We start from the raw sequence: 17,415 nt of genomic DNA, 5'->3' as shown, positions 1-17,415 counted from the left end.
CACAAACCGGCCCAGGCCACGTGCCAAAGGTTGCCGATCCCTTATATAGAACTTGCCTCTCTAAAAACAAGACATGTCCCTTTTCATTTGGAAGAGTAGCACATTTTGAGCACAGCTGAGAGAAACTGGGATTTAGACCAGAATCTGAAGATGGTCCAGCTTTGAGTATTCCCTCCCTCCCCCACCTCTTAGGTTCACTTGGAGTTCTGAGTTTGCTGAATAAACTTCAAAGCAAACTGGAAATGTTTTATCATCCTCTCCCACCTAACTCCAGTTACAATAATTAATTCGGATTTATCAAACTTGGGGCCACTTCCATAGCCAGCTCCCCCCTGCCCATACACACTAAAAGAGAGACATGAAAGGGCCTCCTGGCATCTCATAGACTCATAGACTTTAAGGTCAGAAGGGACCATTATGATCATCTAGTCTGACCTCCTGCACAATGCAGGCCACAGAATCTCACCCATCCACTTCAATAACAAACCCCTAACCTATGTCTGAGTTACTGAAGTCCTCAAATTGTGGGTTGAAGACCTCAAGCTACAGAGAATCCCCCAGCAAGTGACCCATGCCCCATGCTGCAGAGGAAAGTGAAAACTCTCCAGGGCCTCTGCCAATCTGCCCTGGAGGAAAATTTCCTCCTGACCCCAAATATGGCGATCAGTTAAACCCTGAGCATGTGGGCAAGTCTCACCAGCCAGCACTCAGGAAAGAATTCTCCGTAGTAACTCAGATCCCATCCCATCTAACATCCCATCACAGACCACTGGGCATACTTACCTGCTGATAATCAAAGATCAGTTGCCAAATTAATTGCCAAAATTAGGCTATCCCATCATACCATCCCCTCCATAAACTTATCAAGCTTAGTCTTAAAGCCATATATGTCTTTTGACCCCACTACTCCACTTGGAAGGCTGTTCCAGAACTTCATTCCTCTAATGGTTAGAAACCTTCATCTAAATCCAAGCATCACTGCTTAAACAGAGTATGCACAGTGATGCAAGGTACATCTTGACAGATCTCATCAATAGGGATGCATTTAGCATAACTCTTATTATAATGTGTTTTCAGTGGTCTTTGTAGAACATGCTTGCCCGCACCCCACAAGGTTTACTAAACAAAACAAACTCCATGGGAGGCTCTATTTAAAGGCTGAAAAATATGCAGTCCCCAAGAAAGCAGCTGACATAATCCAAGATGCTAAATCAGTTTAAAACAGACCATCCTCTTTCCCAGTCCACTGTGCTCCTGACAGCTGGAGCCCTAAATGTCTACCAGACTGGTGGTATGATTTTCAAAGGTGCTGAGCATTCTAAGTATCCACTGACTTTAACAGGAGTTGCAGGCACTTGGCACTTGAGAAATTCAGGCCACACAGACTCAAGGTCTGATCCTGCTCCCAGTGAAATCAATGGCAAAACTCCCATTGACCTCAATTGTGCAAGATTAGCCCTAAACTGGAAAACAGCAGCAATAGCTTACATGTATATAGTGTTTTTCCATCTGGAAGGATCCCAAAGTGCTTTATAAAATTAAACTGGTACCCAAACCAGAACAATTGAATGCATTGCTGATACAGAGCCACCTACTTTGTAAAGTTTAGCAGCTGTTACCACACAACACTACAGGACAGGAAATGAGACAGTGGGGGAACTTAGAAGACAGAATACAATTACCCCAGATGTAATTTGGCCATGCCATTGAGATGAATCACTCCTTGTCCAGCAAAAAGGACCACTGGAGCTTTGGGCGGTTAGGACCTTGGTTTTAGGTCTTATTTGAAAAATATAAACAAAGTCACCATAAATCATTAATATGTTGATTTGTTCCTTATGAAGATGGTGACTTGTAATTTTACCTCATCTCACTTTCTCTTTTTAAACATTGCTCTAGACTCTCTAGTTCTCTTGCATAGGCATCCTTAGCGTTTCTGAAACAAGAATAAAGGTTCAGAATAATGCTAACCTTTGCATACTATTTCAGTTTATAAGTCATTTCATGAATATACAATTTTTAAAGCTTTTTCCAAGGCAGCAAGCTAAGCACTCCTACCAGCTGGGGACTCAGAAATATACCTGTTTTGGTGTGAAATCATGGTTCTGTGCTTCATATGGTTTGTTGTCTCTTAGGTAGGTGACATGACTGCAAAGTTAAACAGGCACTTGGTGGAGGCTATGGCAAAGCCAAGAGTCCTGACTTACGCCAGAATCAATAACACTGCGAGAGAAGGCAACCAGAGGTCCTATTAATCAAGCCCAAAACACCAGGGCAAAAGTTTAAGAACAGAGATGTTACATTAGTATGACTTAGGTGCAGTAACTAATACAGAAGAACATGCACAGATGTGGAGCCTCAAGGCAGATGGATGCATACATTCATTGCACACATTATATGTATCTGCTAATGTAGAAGTCCCAAGGCAAACATTAGCATGCAACAATTTTTTGTGGACTCAACACATTCTAGAGGATTTTAGTTTAATAAAATAAAAAGGCTGGTAGTTGGAGGCAGATGTAATCCTGCTCCCATATGTCTGACTGCGTTTTCAGGAGACACTGTTACCAGTGACCCGCTCTCCTTTGAGATACAAGAGGGAGATGGAGAAGTGGCTACTCAAAGCCCCATGAAGATTTGGTAGTAGGTGGTAGTGGACACTCTCCCGTGCTTAACAGGTTACACCAACCCTCAAGCTGCCACCTCAGGAGACAGCTGAACATGTCCTGATATTCTGGCCACATTTAGTTAGCAAAATAATACTAGTATTTTTGCTATTCAGCAACTTATAAAATTCTGTTCGCTCATCCCTCATCAGCAGATTTATTTTTCCTGTTTTTTTAAACCTATTCTCTGAGAGAACCCTTACAGACAATATTATTGTGTACAGGTGGCTATTTAAAAAACAAACCAAAACAAAGACTTTACCCTTCTTTTCCTTTGTGTGTTCCCATGCTCCTTGTAATATACATTCCTACGGAATTGTTAATAATAATACATTACATAGCAGTTTTCATAGTAGATTTCAAAGTGCTTTAAAAAGGAGATCAGTGTCATTATTCCCATTTTACAGATGGGGAAACTAAGTCATAGGGAGATACAGTGACTTGCTATGGGTCACCCAGCACTCCAGGACTAAGAACAGAACCCAGGTCTCCTGAACCCCCATCCAGTGCTCTATCCACTATATCATGTTGCCTTCCTGTAACACTGCACATAACATTGGGGCTGATCTTGAGAAATGCTAAGTGCCAATTAAGTCAATGGGAGTTCACAAAATCATATAATAAAAAGTAAGACATTAGAGATGAAAGAGGCTTTCCAATCCAGCTCTCTGAGTGCAGGATTGTTCCATAAGATATCCTGCTTTGTCCAGTCTGGTTTTAAAAGTCTTAACCATTGAGGCATCTACCACTTCTGTAGGAGATTACCTGTCAGGATGTGGTCCATTTCTAGAATTATTTCGGATAACCAAATAATACCGAGATAGTGATAATTAGTTCACCTCCTCTTCTTGTTAATTTATTCCTTATATTTTTAAACTGCTGACTTTCCTGCATGAGTATTTCAATATGAGATTTTCCTTCTCTTTACAATATTGTTTGGTTATTCCTTACGCTTTATTTCTCAATTTCATGTATACACAGAAGGTATATCCTGTTGGGTCAGTTCAAGTTAAATACCGAGATAGACATCAGACTATATCTGTTTGTTATCTTCCTTCTTCAATATAAAAAGTGAGAATAATTATTTTCCTACATTTTATCCATAACTAGGACACCTGCATATTAATGATGTGCCAGGAAAGGCTCCTGAGGAGGATTCAGGAGGGATAACAGTAGGCAAGGAGAGGCTGGCAGCACAGCTCCTGCCAGAACCATGCTACCAAGAGGCAGCATGAAGCCAGAAAAATACATGGCAGTTAAAAGACACGGGGTGTCTGTGCAAATGCTCATTGCCTCTGGTCCATCAAGGGAAATGTGTAGGGTTATGCGTAGACCTCCCCCACTCTTTTCTGCAGAGAGGGACAGACCATGCCCTCTAGCAGAAAAATGAAAAATAAGCTCTGAGAGTTGATGTGCAAGGAGTTGCCACTCCCCCATGTGGTATTTGCCCATCTAAGACAGTTATTAGGGCACAGGATTCCGTCATTTTGCACTGATTCAAGGATCAGGGCTAAAATATTCTGATTGCTACATGCTATACAGGGCTATCATGCTAAAAATAGCAGTGTGGATGTTGCAGCTTGGGCTGGAGCTCAGGGTCTAAAACCTATGGAGGCAGATGTGCTACAGAGCCCAAGCTGCAAGATTCACACCACTCTGAAAACTGCTATTTTTAGTTCCCTGGATGAGTTGCTCAATGTACCAGCCAATAACAGGTCCCCAAAAGCTGTGCCAGTAGCCACAGATCACAAGAATGCAGCAATGCTCTGTGACCACTCACCTCAAGCACATCCGCTACACCAGGGAGCAAGATGTAGGCTATACCAAGTCTACACCACCCAGGGACTGCACCATATCAGAGGAAACCTCAGCTGCCCAATTCGGGCAGCTTTACAGCCCCTTTGCCCCAACAAAAAGGGGCTGTAGCCTGGACCAGGATCCGAGCCATTTACACTTGTTTGATTTTGAAGTTATGCATTCAACACTATTTCTATATTATTTCCCTGAATCAATGTCTTGTTCTTAAACTTCTTCTTTGTGTTTACTTTGCCTGGCAATAATAAACTGCAGGAGGCATTATGGGTAACTAAAAAAGCAAGACTTCTTTGCATGTAGTTTTACACCAACTTGCTGGTATGGTTTATACACTCATTTGGCTTTCTCTTTAAAGTATCTTTGAATGTTTAAGTTTTAGTCTTTCCCAAAGTCACATGGGCCCATGATTAAGCTGCAGCCAGGTCATTAATACAGTCAATATTGAAAAGTGACATACTGAAAGAGATCTTCGAGTCTCTCAACTTCATCCTCCATGTTTTGCTCCTCCACCACACGCTTTGACAGAACTTCAAGTCTTTCATCCAGCCAATTGGATAATCGTTCAAGTCTACAAAGAGAGAAAAATCAGTTAGCTCCTCAGTCATAAAAAGAAGTGAGTTTACACTTCAAAAAGAAAAGTTTCAGAAATAAAACTGCATTCTCTAAAAATCAGGACATAAGAATGGCCATACTGGGTCAGACCAATGATCCATCTAGCCCAGTATCCTGTCTTCCAACAATGGCTAATGCCAGGTGCTTCAGCGGGAACGAATGTGAACAGATAATCATCCAGTGATCCATCACCTGTTGCCCATTTCCAGCTTCTTGCAAAAAGAGGATAGGGACACTTCAGAGAATGATTTTGCATCCCTACCCATCCTGACTAACAGCCATTGATGGACCTATCCTCCATGAACCTATCTAATTCTTTTTTGAACCCTGTTATAGTCTTGGCCTTCACAACATCCTCTGGCAAAGAGTTCCACCGATTGACTGTGCATTGTGTGAAGAAATACTTTCTTCTGTTTGTTTTAAACCTGCTGGCTATAATTTGGTGTCCCCTAGTTCTTGTGTTATGAGGAGTAAGTAACACTTCCTTATTTACCTTCTCCACATCAGTCATGGTGGGGCAACCAGATCTGCATGCAGTATTCAAGATGTGGTCATACCATGGATTTATATTAAGACAGAAAATATCGTGTTGCCTCATCTATCCCTTTCTAATGATTCCTAACATTTGGTTTGCTTTTTTGACTGCCTCTGCACATTGAGTGGGTGTTTTCAGAGAACTATTCACAATGACTCCAAGATCTCTTTTTTGAGTGGTAACCGCTAATTTAAACCCCATCATTTTATATGTATAGTTGGGATTATGTTTTCCAATGTGCATTACTTTACATTTATCAACACTGAATTTCATCTGCCATTTTGTTGTCCAGTTTTGTGAGATCCCTTTGTAATGCTTCGCAGCCTGCTTTGGACTTAACTATCTTGAATAGTTTTGTATCATCTGCAAATTTGCCACCTCACTGTTTACCCCTTTTTCCAGATGATTTATGAATACGTTGAACAGCACTGGTCCCAAAACAGACCCCTGGGGGACACCACTATTTACCTCTCTCCATTCTGAAAACTGACCATTTATTCTTACTCTTTGTTTCCTATCTTTTAACCAGTTACTGATCCATGAGAGGAACTTCTCTTTTATCCCGTGATTGCTTACTTTGCTTAACAGCCTTTGGTGAGGGACCTTGTCAAAGGCTTTCTGAAAATCTAAGTACACTGTATCCACTGGATCACCTTTGTCCACATGCTTTGTTGACCCCCTCAAAGAGTGTTAGTAGATTGGGGAGGCATGATTTCCCTGTACAAAAAACATACCGACTCTTCCCTGACAAATCATGTTCATCTATCTTGATAATTCTGTTCTTTACTATAGTTTCAATCAATTTGCCTAGTACTGAAGTTAGGCTTACTGGCCTGTAATTGCTGGGATTGCCTCTGGAGCCCTTCTTAAAAACTGGCATCACATTAGCCAGTCTCCAGTCATTTGGTACAGAAGCTGATTTAAATGATAGGATACAGACTACAGTTAGTAGTTCTGCAATTTCCCATTTGAGTTCCTTTAGAATGCTTGGGTGAATACCATCTGGTCTTGCTGATTTATTACTGTTTAATTTATCAATTTGTTCCAAAACCTCCTCTAATGATGCCTCAATCTGGGAGAGGTCCTCAGATTTGTTACCTGAGAAGAATGGCTCAGGTGTGGGAAACTCCCTCACATCCCCAGCCATAAAGACTAATGCAAATAATTCATTTAGTTTCTCCACAAGGACCTTATCTTCCTTGAGTGCTCCTTTAGCATCTTGATCATCCAGTGACCTCACTGTTTAGCAGGCTTCCTGCTTTGGAAACAGTTTTGTTTGTCTGTCTGTTTTTTGCTGTTACTTTTTGAGTCTTGGCTAGCTGCTCTTTAAATTCTCTTTCAGCCTTCTTAATTATATTTTTACATATCACTTACCAGAGTTTATGCTCCTTTCTATTTTTCTCAATAGAATTTAACTTCCATTTTTCACGGGATGCCTTTTTGCCTTTAACTGCTTCTTTTACTTGGTTGTTTAGCCACAGTGGCACTTTTTTGGTCTCCTTACTAGGTTTTTTAATTAGGGGTTTTCATTTAAAATGAGCCTTTATTATGATGTCTTTAAAAAGCTTCCATGCAGCTTCCTGGGATTTCACTTTTGGTGAGGTACCTTTTAATTTCTGTTAACTAACTTCATTTTTGTGTAGCTCCCCTTTCTGAAATTACATATTACTGTGGTGGGCTTCTTTTTGTCCCTCTCCGCATAGGGATGTTAAATTTTCTTACGTTATGGTCACTGTTACCAAGTGGTTCAGCTATATTCATCTCTTGGACCAGATCCTGTGCTCCACTTAGGACTAAATCAAGAATTGCTTCTTCTCTTGTGGGTTCCAGGAATAAGCTGCTCCAAGAAGCAGTCATGTAAGGTGTCAAGAAATTTTATCTTTACATCTAGTCCTGAGGTGACTGTGACCCTCTCTATCTCAAAGCAACACTCTGACACCTCCATATTTACCAGTTTTAGGATTATGATACGCTTTGTACAAAGTATGCCTTGTGAGGTATCATTTTAAAAGTTTTGATCTGCTGAACATTAATACCCTGTTGGATTGTATGTGCTATCATTGTATGGAAAGTTCGCCTAGGGTGCTAGGATTCGGGGGGCAGCATTTTGTGCGCTCCCCATGGGGCACACGGGAGCTTCCGGTTCCGCTCCCGTCGCGCCGCCGAAGAAGGACCTTCTGCAGATGTGCCATGGAAAACAGCGGCAGGCAATTGAGCAGCTCAATGACTGCCGCTGTCGCCTGCGGCATTTCAGCGGAGGGTCCTTTGATGGCGCGATGGGAGCGGAACCGGAAGCTCCCGTGTGCCCCGTGGGAAGCGCATAAAATGCCGCCCCCCAAATTCTGCCTAGGGTGCCAGAAACCCTGGCGCCGCTCTTGGGTCCCAGGCTGGAAAGGAGAATCCCAGCTTTTGTATTAAGGAACTCTACTAGGGGTCAACAACCTACAGCACGCAAGCCAATTTTTACTGGCATGCTGCTGCCAGCCAGGGTCCCAGCTGCTGGCCTCACTCAGCCCCCTGCCTGCCTGGGTGAACGGTATCCTGGGCTGGGGCAGTAGGCTGAGCGGGGTCGATAGCCAGGACCCCGGCTGGCAGGAGCTGGCGGCAAGAACTCCAGACCAGCGGCAGGCTGAGTGGCCCCGCTCAGCCAACTCTCAGTGTAGGGTCCTGGCTGCAGGCCCCTTGCCAGACAGGGTCCAGGTCCCTTGCTAAACAGGGTCCCGGCCCCTTGACAGACAGGGTCCCAGCCTTGCTCAGCCCGCTGCCGGCCTGGGTGAACGGAAACCCAAGCCGGCAGCGGGGTGAGTGGGCCTGCGGCAGGGACCCCAGCTGGCAGAAGCCGGCGGCTGGAACTCCAGACCGTCAGCTGGCTGAGCCACTCAGCCTGTGGCTGGTCTGGGGTTCTTGCCGCTGGCCCCTTGCTAGCAGGGTCCCAGCCGCTGGCCCCGTTCAGCCTGCTGCTGGACTGGATGAATGGAACCCCAGCAGGCTGAGTGGGGTCGGGACCCCAGCTAGCAGGAGTCGGTGGACAGAACCCCTGACTGGCAGCGCGGGTGGCAGACGGAACCCCAGACCAGCAGTGCGCTGAGCCGCTCAGCCTGCTGACTGTCTGGGGTTCCGTCTGCCGGCCCCTGCCAGCTGGGGTCCCTGCAGCAGGCCCTGCTCAGCCCACTGCCAGTCTGAGGTTTTGTTGGGGGCCCCAATTTATGTAAAATGTATGACTGGCACAAGAAACCTTAAATTATTGAAGACTTGGCATGCCACTTCTCAAAGGTTGCCAACCTCTGAACTATACCATCAGGTTGAGACATGGCTTGACTGAAATCCTGTCTAATTTATAGAACTCAGATTGTGATTTTATTTTTATTTCTTAGGTAACCAACTTTGATCTGTATGTTTGTTACTTATAATCACTTAAAATCTATCTTGCTGTAATTAATAAATCTGTTTTGTATTTTACCTAAAACAGTGTGTTTTGCTTGAAGTGCTTGGGGAATCTGCTCAATGTACAAAAGCTGGCACATGTCCACTTTCCTTCGTAGAAGTGGCAAACTGGGTAATAAACTTACACTAGTCAGGCTGGGGAGCTGCGGGGAATTGGCTGAAGCCTCTCTATTGTTGGTTCATGAGTGGCTAGGAAAAGCATTCACGCAACTCAGCTGTGTCCATCCCTTCCTGTGGGTGTCTGTGTAAGTGCAGGACCTGGAGAGGTTTGCAGATTGTCACAGCATCACAATGTGAGAGGGAGCCCAGGGCTCAGTGATACCCTAGTTCCAGGTTGTGATCTGGGGAACTCATCACAGTGATATGTACCCAGTCAATATAGGGATAGGTGAAATTCCCCATTATTATTGAGTTTATTTTTATAGCTTCTCTAATCTCCCTGAGTATTTCAGAGTAACTATCATCATCCTGGTCAGTAGTATATCTCTACTGCTACATTCTTATTATTCAAGCATGGAATTACTATCCACAGAGATTCTATGGTACAGTTTGGTTAAGATTTTTTTCTTCTTTTGACTCTATGCTTTTGTTCACATATAGTGCCACTCCCCCACCAGTACAACCTATTCTGTCCTTCTGATACATTTTGTACTCTGACACTACAGTGTCCCATTGATTATCCTCATTCCACAAAGTTTCTGTGATGCGTATTACATCAATGTCCTCATTTAATACAATGCGCTCAAGTTCACCCATCTTAATACTTAGACTTCTAGCATTTGTATATAAGCACTTAAAATTGTCACTTTTTAGCTGTCTGCCCTTATGTGATATAACTGAATGGGACTCTTTTTCATTTGGCTGTTTCTCATCAGATTCTACCCATATTTTATCATATTCCATCCTCTCCTCCTTACTAAGATACAGAGAATCTCCTTTAGTAGATCCTCCCCTATGGGATATCTCTGTCCAAACCACATGCTCCTCCACACCTGTCGGCTTTCCCTTAGTTTAAAAACTGCTGTACAACCTTAGAATTAAGAAATTGACAGTTTAAACGTACTCTGTTGCTGCCTCGTTCCTTTTTGCATGTGAGTGTTCCTCTTCTGCCAGTAATATCTGATACTGGCTACTTATAAATTTATTTTCATGTTTAAGTTTTCTATTCAGGCCTTCAGCTGTACTTAATTCTTCCTTAGTCTAGAAATAAAGACCAAAGATAGTTACTAAATATTCACTCTAATTCCCAGTCTATTTTACATATATCTAATAGTTATAGTAATAATACTTTGTACTGCCACATCACCTTCCATCAGAAAATCTGAAAGATTTTTAAATGAATTAAACTTCACAGCACCCATGTGACCTTAAGAACCTCTCAGTACCAACTTGCAAAGCCTATAACATACTGATCTTCATTAATTGTTACAAGATGTATGTACAGATACTATTTAAGGAGCTGCGTATATGTCCAAAAATTGGTGTCCGAGGTAGAGCTGACAAACAAGTTTGGGGTCAGACAAACGATGTTGATCCACCTGTCTCTCTGTTGGCTATGTAGATTAAGTATGATAAGCCAACACAATGGAAGCCAAATCTGCCTGCAGACTAAGCGGGAGTATGTGAAGACACCTTGGAGCCAGCATCCCAGGAAAAGAACCATAGGTGTCATCCCGACTCTCGGGACAAAAACAGTGGTGTTTGGCATATAAGAGGAAGACAAGAGGACATCTTTTTTTATCTTTCACTGAGGAAGCAAAAAAGAACAGCCCCTTTTGCATTCATGGAAGTTGAATCCTAGCCATATTGGTTAGTGACTCTGGAAGAAAGCTTTGTGTGAGACAAAACTGCTTTCAGTCAGATGTTTAGCCTGTTAAAGTTAAGTTCAGACCATGAGAAGTGTGTTATACTTGGTTTTTTATATCAGAGGGGTAGCCACGTTAGTCTGGATCTGTAAAAAGCGACAAAAGAGTCTTGTGGCACCTTATACACTAACAGACGTGCATCTGACGAAGTGGGTATTCACCCACGAAAGCTTGTGCTCCAATATGTCTGTTAGTTTATACGGTGCCACAGGACTCTTTGTTGGTTTTTTATGTAACCATTTATGTTTCCATCATTCTGACTCAGTATCTCTTAAATCTTAATCTTTGATACTACACTTATGACTGTTTCCTTACAGCTCAGCACAGGATTTGTACCAGTCAAGCTGTGTATATACTGTTCCCTTGGGGACAGCTTACCTGGTAATTTCTCTGAGTGTCCCATTACAGAAGCCAGTTACTACTGGGGGGACACTTCAGAGGATCTCAGGGACCGGGTTGCGCCTAGTATTAATCTGCAAGGCGAAGTTAGGGCTGGCATAAGCCCAGAGAAGAATGCGTGAGTGGCTGACAGTCTGGCAGTGTCAGGGAGCTGACACCCAGTCATTACCATTTAGATTCCCTTTCACTGGAAGCAGTGGGTAACAAGGTGACTCACAGTCTTGGGCACCCCAAGAAAATATCACACCTTGGGAGATACAGTAGATGAGGGTTATTGCTTCACCCAATCTTCAGTTCCATTGTAGCACAGCTTCTTTGAACAGACCCTAGGAAATATTCACCAATCCATTCTGACTGCTTTGTGCTGCTCCAGCTCCAGACAAAAGCCATAAACCCAATTTAACTGGCTGGTTAAGTCAGGTTTATGCCTGCTTTGAATCATGGGAGTGACTAAAAAATAACCTGCCAGAGCTGTACCAGTGAATTTGGATCCTCAATTTTACCTGATGATAGCTACTAGAGAAATAAGTTCATTTGCCTAAGAGTGAGCCGTTTTAAGGAAATGGCCTGTATTGACAACTAAAGGATGAAACAGCTGTAAAATCCAAAAGGTGAAAACATGATAAATTTATAAAGCATGGTCAGTTATACTATTTCACCTTTTGTCATTGATTCTTGTGCACTGAGACCCGCTTATTTAGAGTGTATTACTTCACTCCTACATAAACAACTCAAACCCAATGCACATCGAAAATAATACCTGCTGTAAAAATTGTCTGATTTCAAGGATATGTTTTCTGTGCCCTAAAATAAACATGTATCGAAATAAAACAAATGCTATTTAAACCTTGAACATGCAAATTATTGTGCCTTGGCAGGCCCCAATTTTGCAAATAATTGCAGTCAATGAGGCTCTGTGCAGATCCAATGGCTCACCCACTTGCAGTCTCAGGGCTCAAATGATTACCTGATAACAAATTAGTCCAATTTTAGAATATTTCTCTAGAGTGCACCCACAAATACATCTCTACCTCAATATATCATGGTCCTCGGGAGACAAAAAATCTCACCGTGTAATAGGTGAGACCGTGTTATATGCGTTATATGTTCCTTGTTCCCTGATCGCCCCCTCTCTAATCACCCCCAGGACCTAACCCCCTAAGCAACCCTCCTGTCCCCTGACTGCTCCGACCACTATCCACCTCCCCCGCCCCCTGACAGGCACTCAGTGGCAGTGGCGGGAAGCAGAGCAGCGCGGCCCCAGCCTGCTCCACTCTGCCACCTCCCAGCCACGGCACTCCACTTCCCGCCATCAATGAGTGCGGGGAGGTTGGGGAAAGGATGCCTCCCCGGACTCACCTGTGGCAGGACGTGGAGCAACGTGGCCCCAGACTGCTCCACTTTCCTTGCTCTGCCCCAGCCATGTCGCTGTGGGGCGGCTGGGGAAAGGTCCTGCACTCACCTGTGGCGGAAAGTGGAGCGCCATGGCTGGGAGCTGGCGGAGTAGAGCGGGCTGGGGCTGGACTGCTCTGCTTCCCGCCGCCAGTGAGTGCGGGGAGGTTGGGGAAAGGACGCCTCCTGCACTCACCAGCGGCAGGAAGCGGAGCAACGCATCCCCAGCCTGCTCCACTCTGCAAGCTCCCAGCCGTGGCACTTTGCTTCCTGCTGCCGGTGAGTGCAGGGAGGTCAGGGAAAGGACGTCCCTTCTGTACTCACCTGCGGTGGGAAGCGGAGCGCTGTGGCTGGGAGCTGGCGGAGTAGAGCGGGCTGGGGCCAGGTTGCTCCGCTTTCACCGCTGCTGGTGAGTGCGAGGGGGGATCCCTTCTCCCAAGCCCCCTCCCCTGAGTAACATGGCTAAGGCCGGGGCAAAGGAAGCAGAGCAGGCTACTCCCGGCCCCCCGCTAATTCCCTGGGCCACTCTGGGACTGTGGGGCCCCCAAAAGTGCCCTCCCACAGCTCCTGCTCCCCAGACCTTGGGGGGGGGGAAGCCCCTGACTGACCCCAAGACCCTCGTCCCCTTATCAAACCCCTCAGCCCCTGCCTGGTCTGGCACCCTTAACACACTACTCAGAGCAACGTGTCAGAGCTTTACCGTGTTATATGCGAACCCGCCTTATATCAGGTAGCATTATGTCAGTGTAGAGGTGCATAACAAAATAAAAAATGTGACAAAAAGTACCTCTGTTAAAAAAATACACTTTCTGCATACAAACTACAACATAAAATAATGCTGCTTATATAAATTATACCTGTTAACAGATCACATCACAGGTATTTTGCAGTTACTTATGGCTGAACTGCCCGGCAATTGATAGCCTGCTGGGTGGCTGCTGCACAGGGAACTTGGAGCAGGGAGCTGATAGGGAGGCTGCTGGCCCACCCTGGTTCCAAGCCCCCACCAGCTAGCTCCAACGGGCTGCTCTTTCTGCAAGCAGTGGACAAAGCAGGCGGCTGCCAAACAACGTTATAAAGAAGCATCGCATAACTTTAAACGAGCATGTTCTCTAATTGATCAGCAACATAACAATAAAACAACCTTAACTGGGACAACTTTAAGTGAGGAGTTACTGTAGATTCACATATTTTAAAAACAAACAAAGTAGTAAAAAAAAGATCTTCTTCTTACCTTTGCTATATCAATATTTAGATTCTCTCTTTCTTGGGAAATTTTTGATTGCAAAAGCAGTAGATCAGAATCGAGGCTATATCTATGAAACAAAGCCAATGCAGACATATTCAGGAGTGAACGTGAACAAAGAACTATGACCAATAACTTGTTAAATGTTACATGTTCTTATTCTCATACCTTTAGCATAAACACAACATACAATATTTTAGAATGCACCTTGAACGTTTATGAAATACAGAGATTTTTTTACTCAGCAGTGGGCGCTTCCCATGTATACACCTGACTAATATACAACTTGTGATGCAGATAATGCAGCCAGTGACAGTGGGTATGTCTACACTACAACTGGAGATATGATAGTAGCGTGTGTAGACATACATGCACTAGCTGTGATCTAGCTGGCTTGCTAAAAATAGCAGTGAAGATGTGGCAGCACAGACTTCAGTGTGAGCTATACTCGACTGCCGTGAGACCCTGGATATCTACTCATCTTGCTAGCTTGCACTGAAGCCCATGCAGCTGCATCTTCACTGCTAATTTTAACCAATTTAGGCCTACCCAAGCTGCAATTAGCCACATTAGCACTAGGAGGTCTACCCAAGCTGCAATCACACCATTGACTGCAGTGTAGACATATCCAGTGATACCAGCCTCGTGGATGGAATAGAAATTGAAAACAAATTCCTAAGTCTTGCTTCTGATGGACATTGTGTGCTTGTGTGTCTTAGAGATGGCAGGGGAAGTATGACAGCTGTTCACTTTCCTTGCTCCTCATGCAAGATTAACCATGGTCAAACAAGTAGCCAGCTGGTCCATCCTTCTAGCTAGAGGAAAAATGGGAAAAGGAAGAAATCTGACAAAGGAGGGAAGAATTTAAGAAAGGAAGAGGAGAAAAATTGGTGGCTTCATAACAAAGAAATGTGTAAACTTGAGAACCCCACGTGGCTTAGGCTCTGGGATCTGTGCCAAACACAGGGAAAGAAGGAATATATTGTGGCAGGTCTTCAGTTTAACTTAACTGACTAAGGCCCTGGCCCATTATATAATATGAGGTGGAGCTAGAGATAATGGCAAGAAAATGTAGAACAAAAAAGGCACCTCACACACTTTGGGGACTATAAAAAATAAGAGTCATACAAAGGGAATGCTTTTGTCATACCAGCCTATGAAATTCACTGCATGTCACAAAGGCCCTGAGCCTGTGAATATGTATATATGTGCTTCCATTTATTACCATGAATAGTCCTACTGAAGTCAACACTCATGGTAGTAAAATGAAGCATGTACATAAATGCTGACAGACCAGGGCTATGTTCTGGTACTGGACTGCAGCTGGATTTTGAAAAGAACTGAATAGTTTTATTACTAATAATGACTCGCATAGTTATGCCAGCCAGGAAAAGGGCAGTCAAACTTCAGGGTTCCAGGCAATACGATCATTTACACAGGGCACCCAGGATTAATATTTTCTCTATGGTTACGTGCTCTTGCCTTCCTCCAAAGCATCAGGTATTGGCCATTGGTGGAGGCAAGATCTTGGATTTCAACTGGAAGTCTGATTTGCAAAGAAAATTCCCATGTTGTATTTTTCCATCAGCTGAAAAAACCATTAATTTCAAAATTGTTAAAAAGCTCAGAGAAATTATTGAGAATGTGTACATTTCACTATAGCCCTTCAGTCGGGGTAATCTAGGAGCCAAATGATGAGCTCGGTAGTGCCATTTTAAGTAATCCATGACTCAGCTTCCTCCCTGCCCCTTTTGGGAGTCTTTCACCTTTGGGAGCACATGGTGGGCATAGTCCCTGCTCTACAGAGCACAGGAATTTTAGCTGTTCAGGAGTGCATTGGTGTTGACATGTACCCTCCCCAACCCCCCCACACACGGAGCAGCTGGGCACAATTCTGGCCCTATGTACACTGTATGTGCATAGTATCAGAGGGGTAGCCATGTTAGTCTGGATCTGTAAAATATTTTAGAAAGAGGGGTAGTTTGATTCTCAGGAATAGCACTGGACTGTGCAACCAGTGCACGGATTAGATGCCAAAGCTACATTTATAAATACAATAGCTGACTTGAAGTTACTTACCATTCTATATATTTAATTATTCAAATAATTTATTAAATCTGGCTGGTTACAAACAAATACTGTTGTTAACTCCTTAAAGATTGCAGAAATATTAAATGCTGATACAAGTTTAGCAAAGAGAACAAAGAATTAAAATCACTTACTTCCTTTCACAGAGTTCCAGCTTTTCTGTCACTTTAAGTTTTAATTCCATTATTAGTTGTTCGTTTGTTTCTTTCAGTCGTGCTATCTGAACTTTCTCATTAAAAATTATCTATTAAAATTAAATTAGTATGGATACACAATATTTCCACAAATCATAATCACATAATTAATTTACTGCTACTTCTTTTCTTTTTTAAAGACCATGTAATTTTTGCATATGATTTTTGTGTAACTTTTTAATATTTATTCTGAAATGTCACAAGCAAAACCATTAGCCAATATACAAAAAAAATGATATTTAAGGTACTAGTCAAGCCAATGCTTTGCTATATTTACTCTATTTTATCACTAACAGTGTTAATAAATTGAGTCACAGTGATAATTAAAAGAGATTTAAAGATCTTTGAGCTACAAACTTTATCCTCTAACTTGTCTTCACTGCAGAGTTAATTTGAATTATAATTTGAGGTTAGCCCCTAACTCAACTCCTGTCTACACACAAAAACCTTAACAAGTGCAGTAGTGTTTTTAACTCAAGTTGGCTGACCCATCAGGAGGTAGGGGCCGACCCATCAGCTGCTAGTCCAATCACTCTGTGATGCTCATGTTATTTTACCATGTCGACCCTATGGGGACTGTAGCAGCATAGTTGTGGCACCATAGCTGGGCCAGCACAACTCCATAGTGTACTCGCAGACTACAGGAACGGAAGTTTTCCGTCATTGTAGAAACATCACCTCCCCAGGCGACGGTAGCTAAGGCCATGTCTGCACTACAAAATTATTTCAACCTAATTTACGTCAGCATACAGCCACTGCAGTTATTAAATCGCTTGTGCATGCGCACACTTCGCTCCATGGGTTGACAGTGCACGGTCCTCATCAGAAGCACTTATATCGATTGCACTATCATTGTGGGGCATCATGGGACGGTTCCTCAAAGCAAGTGACAGTCAACGTAAGCAACCTAGTGTCTACACGGACACTGTGCCAGTCTAATTACATTGACCGTGACTCTATACTGCGGGGGAGGGCAGGGGCTACTAAATCAGCATACAGAGGCACGAACGTCAGCGGGAGCCAAATTTAAGTGAAGAGACTTCCACAGCTAGGCTGACGCAAAGCAGTTTATGTTGACTAACTGCATAGCACAGACCAGGCCTGAGTTGATGGAAACATTCCTAGCTGTATCTACACTGTGAGATAGGTTGGCACAGCT

At 43.5% G+C, this 17,415-nt stretch overlaps 1 protein-coding gene across 6 annotated transcripts in view; it reads right to left on the bottom strand.

Annotated features, from left to right (window-relative positions):
- The window catches only part of LOC127050908 (coiled-coil domain-containing protein 175-like), a 57,412-nt gene that overhangs the window by 24,282 nt on the left and 15,715 nt on the right, over nt 1-17,415 (bottom strand). For 5 of the 6 annotated variants that reach the window (XM_050952575.1, XM_050952573.1, XM_050952572.1 and 2 more), the window contains 5 exons: nt 16,197-16,306; nt 13,963-14,044; nt 10,136-10,272; nt 4,939-5,049; nt 1,865-1,936 (listed from right to left, as the gene is read on the bottom strand). In XM_050952575.1, coding sequence (XP_050808532.1) covers nt 1,865-1,936; nt 4,939-5,049; nt 10,136-10,272; nt 13,963-14,044; nt 16,197-16,306 — 512 coding nt within the window. The remainder of the gene's footprint in view (nt 1-1,864; nt 1,937-4,938; nt 5,050-10,135; nt 10,273-13,962; nt 14,045-16,196; nt 16,307-17,415) is intronic. The other variant, XM_050952577.1, reaches the window with a different exon arrangement.

Source organism: Gopherus flavomarginatus, chromosome 5, assembly GCF_025201925.1.
Source record: "Gopherus flavomarginatus isolate rGopFla2 chromosome 5, rGopFla2.mat.asm, whole genome shotgun sequence".
Classification (NCBI taxonomy): domain Eukaryota; kingdom Metazoa; phylum Chordata; order Testudines; family Testudinidae; genus Gopherus; species Gopherus flavomarginatus.
The sequence above is the reverse complement of the archived record's forward strand: the minus strand, read 5'-3'. Positions and strand labels throughout refer to the sequence as shown.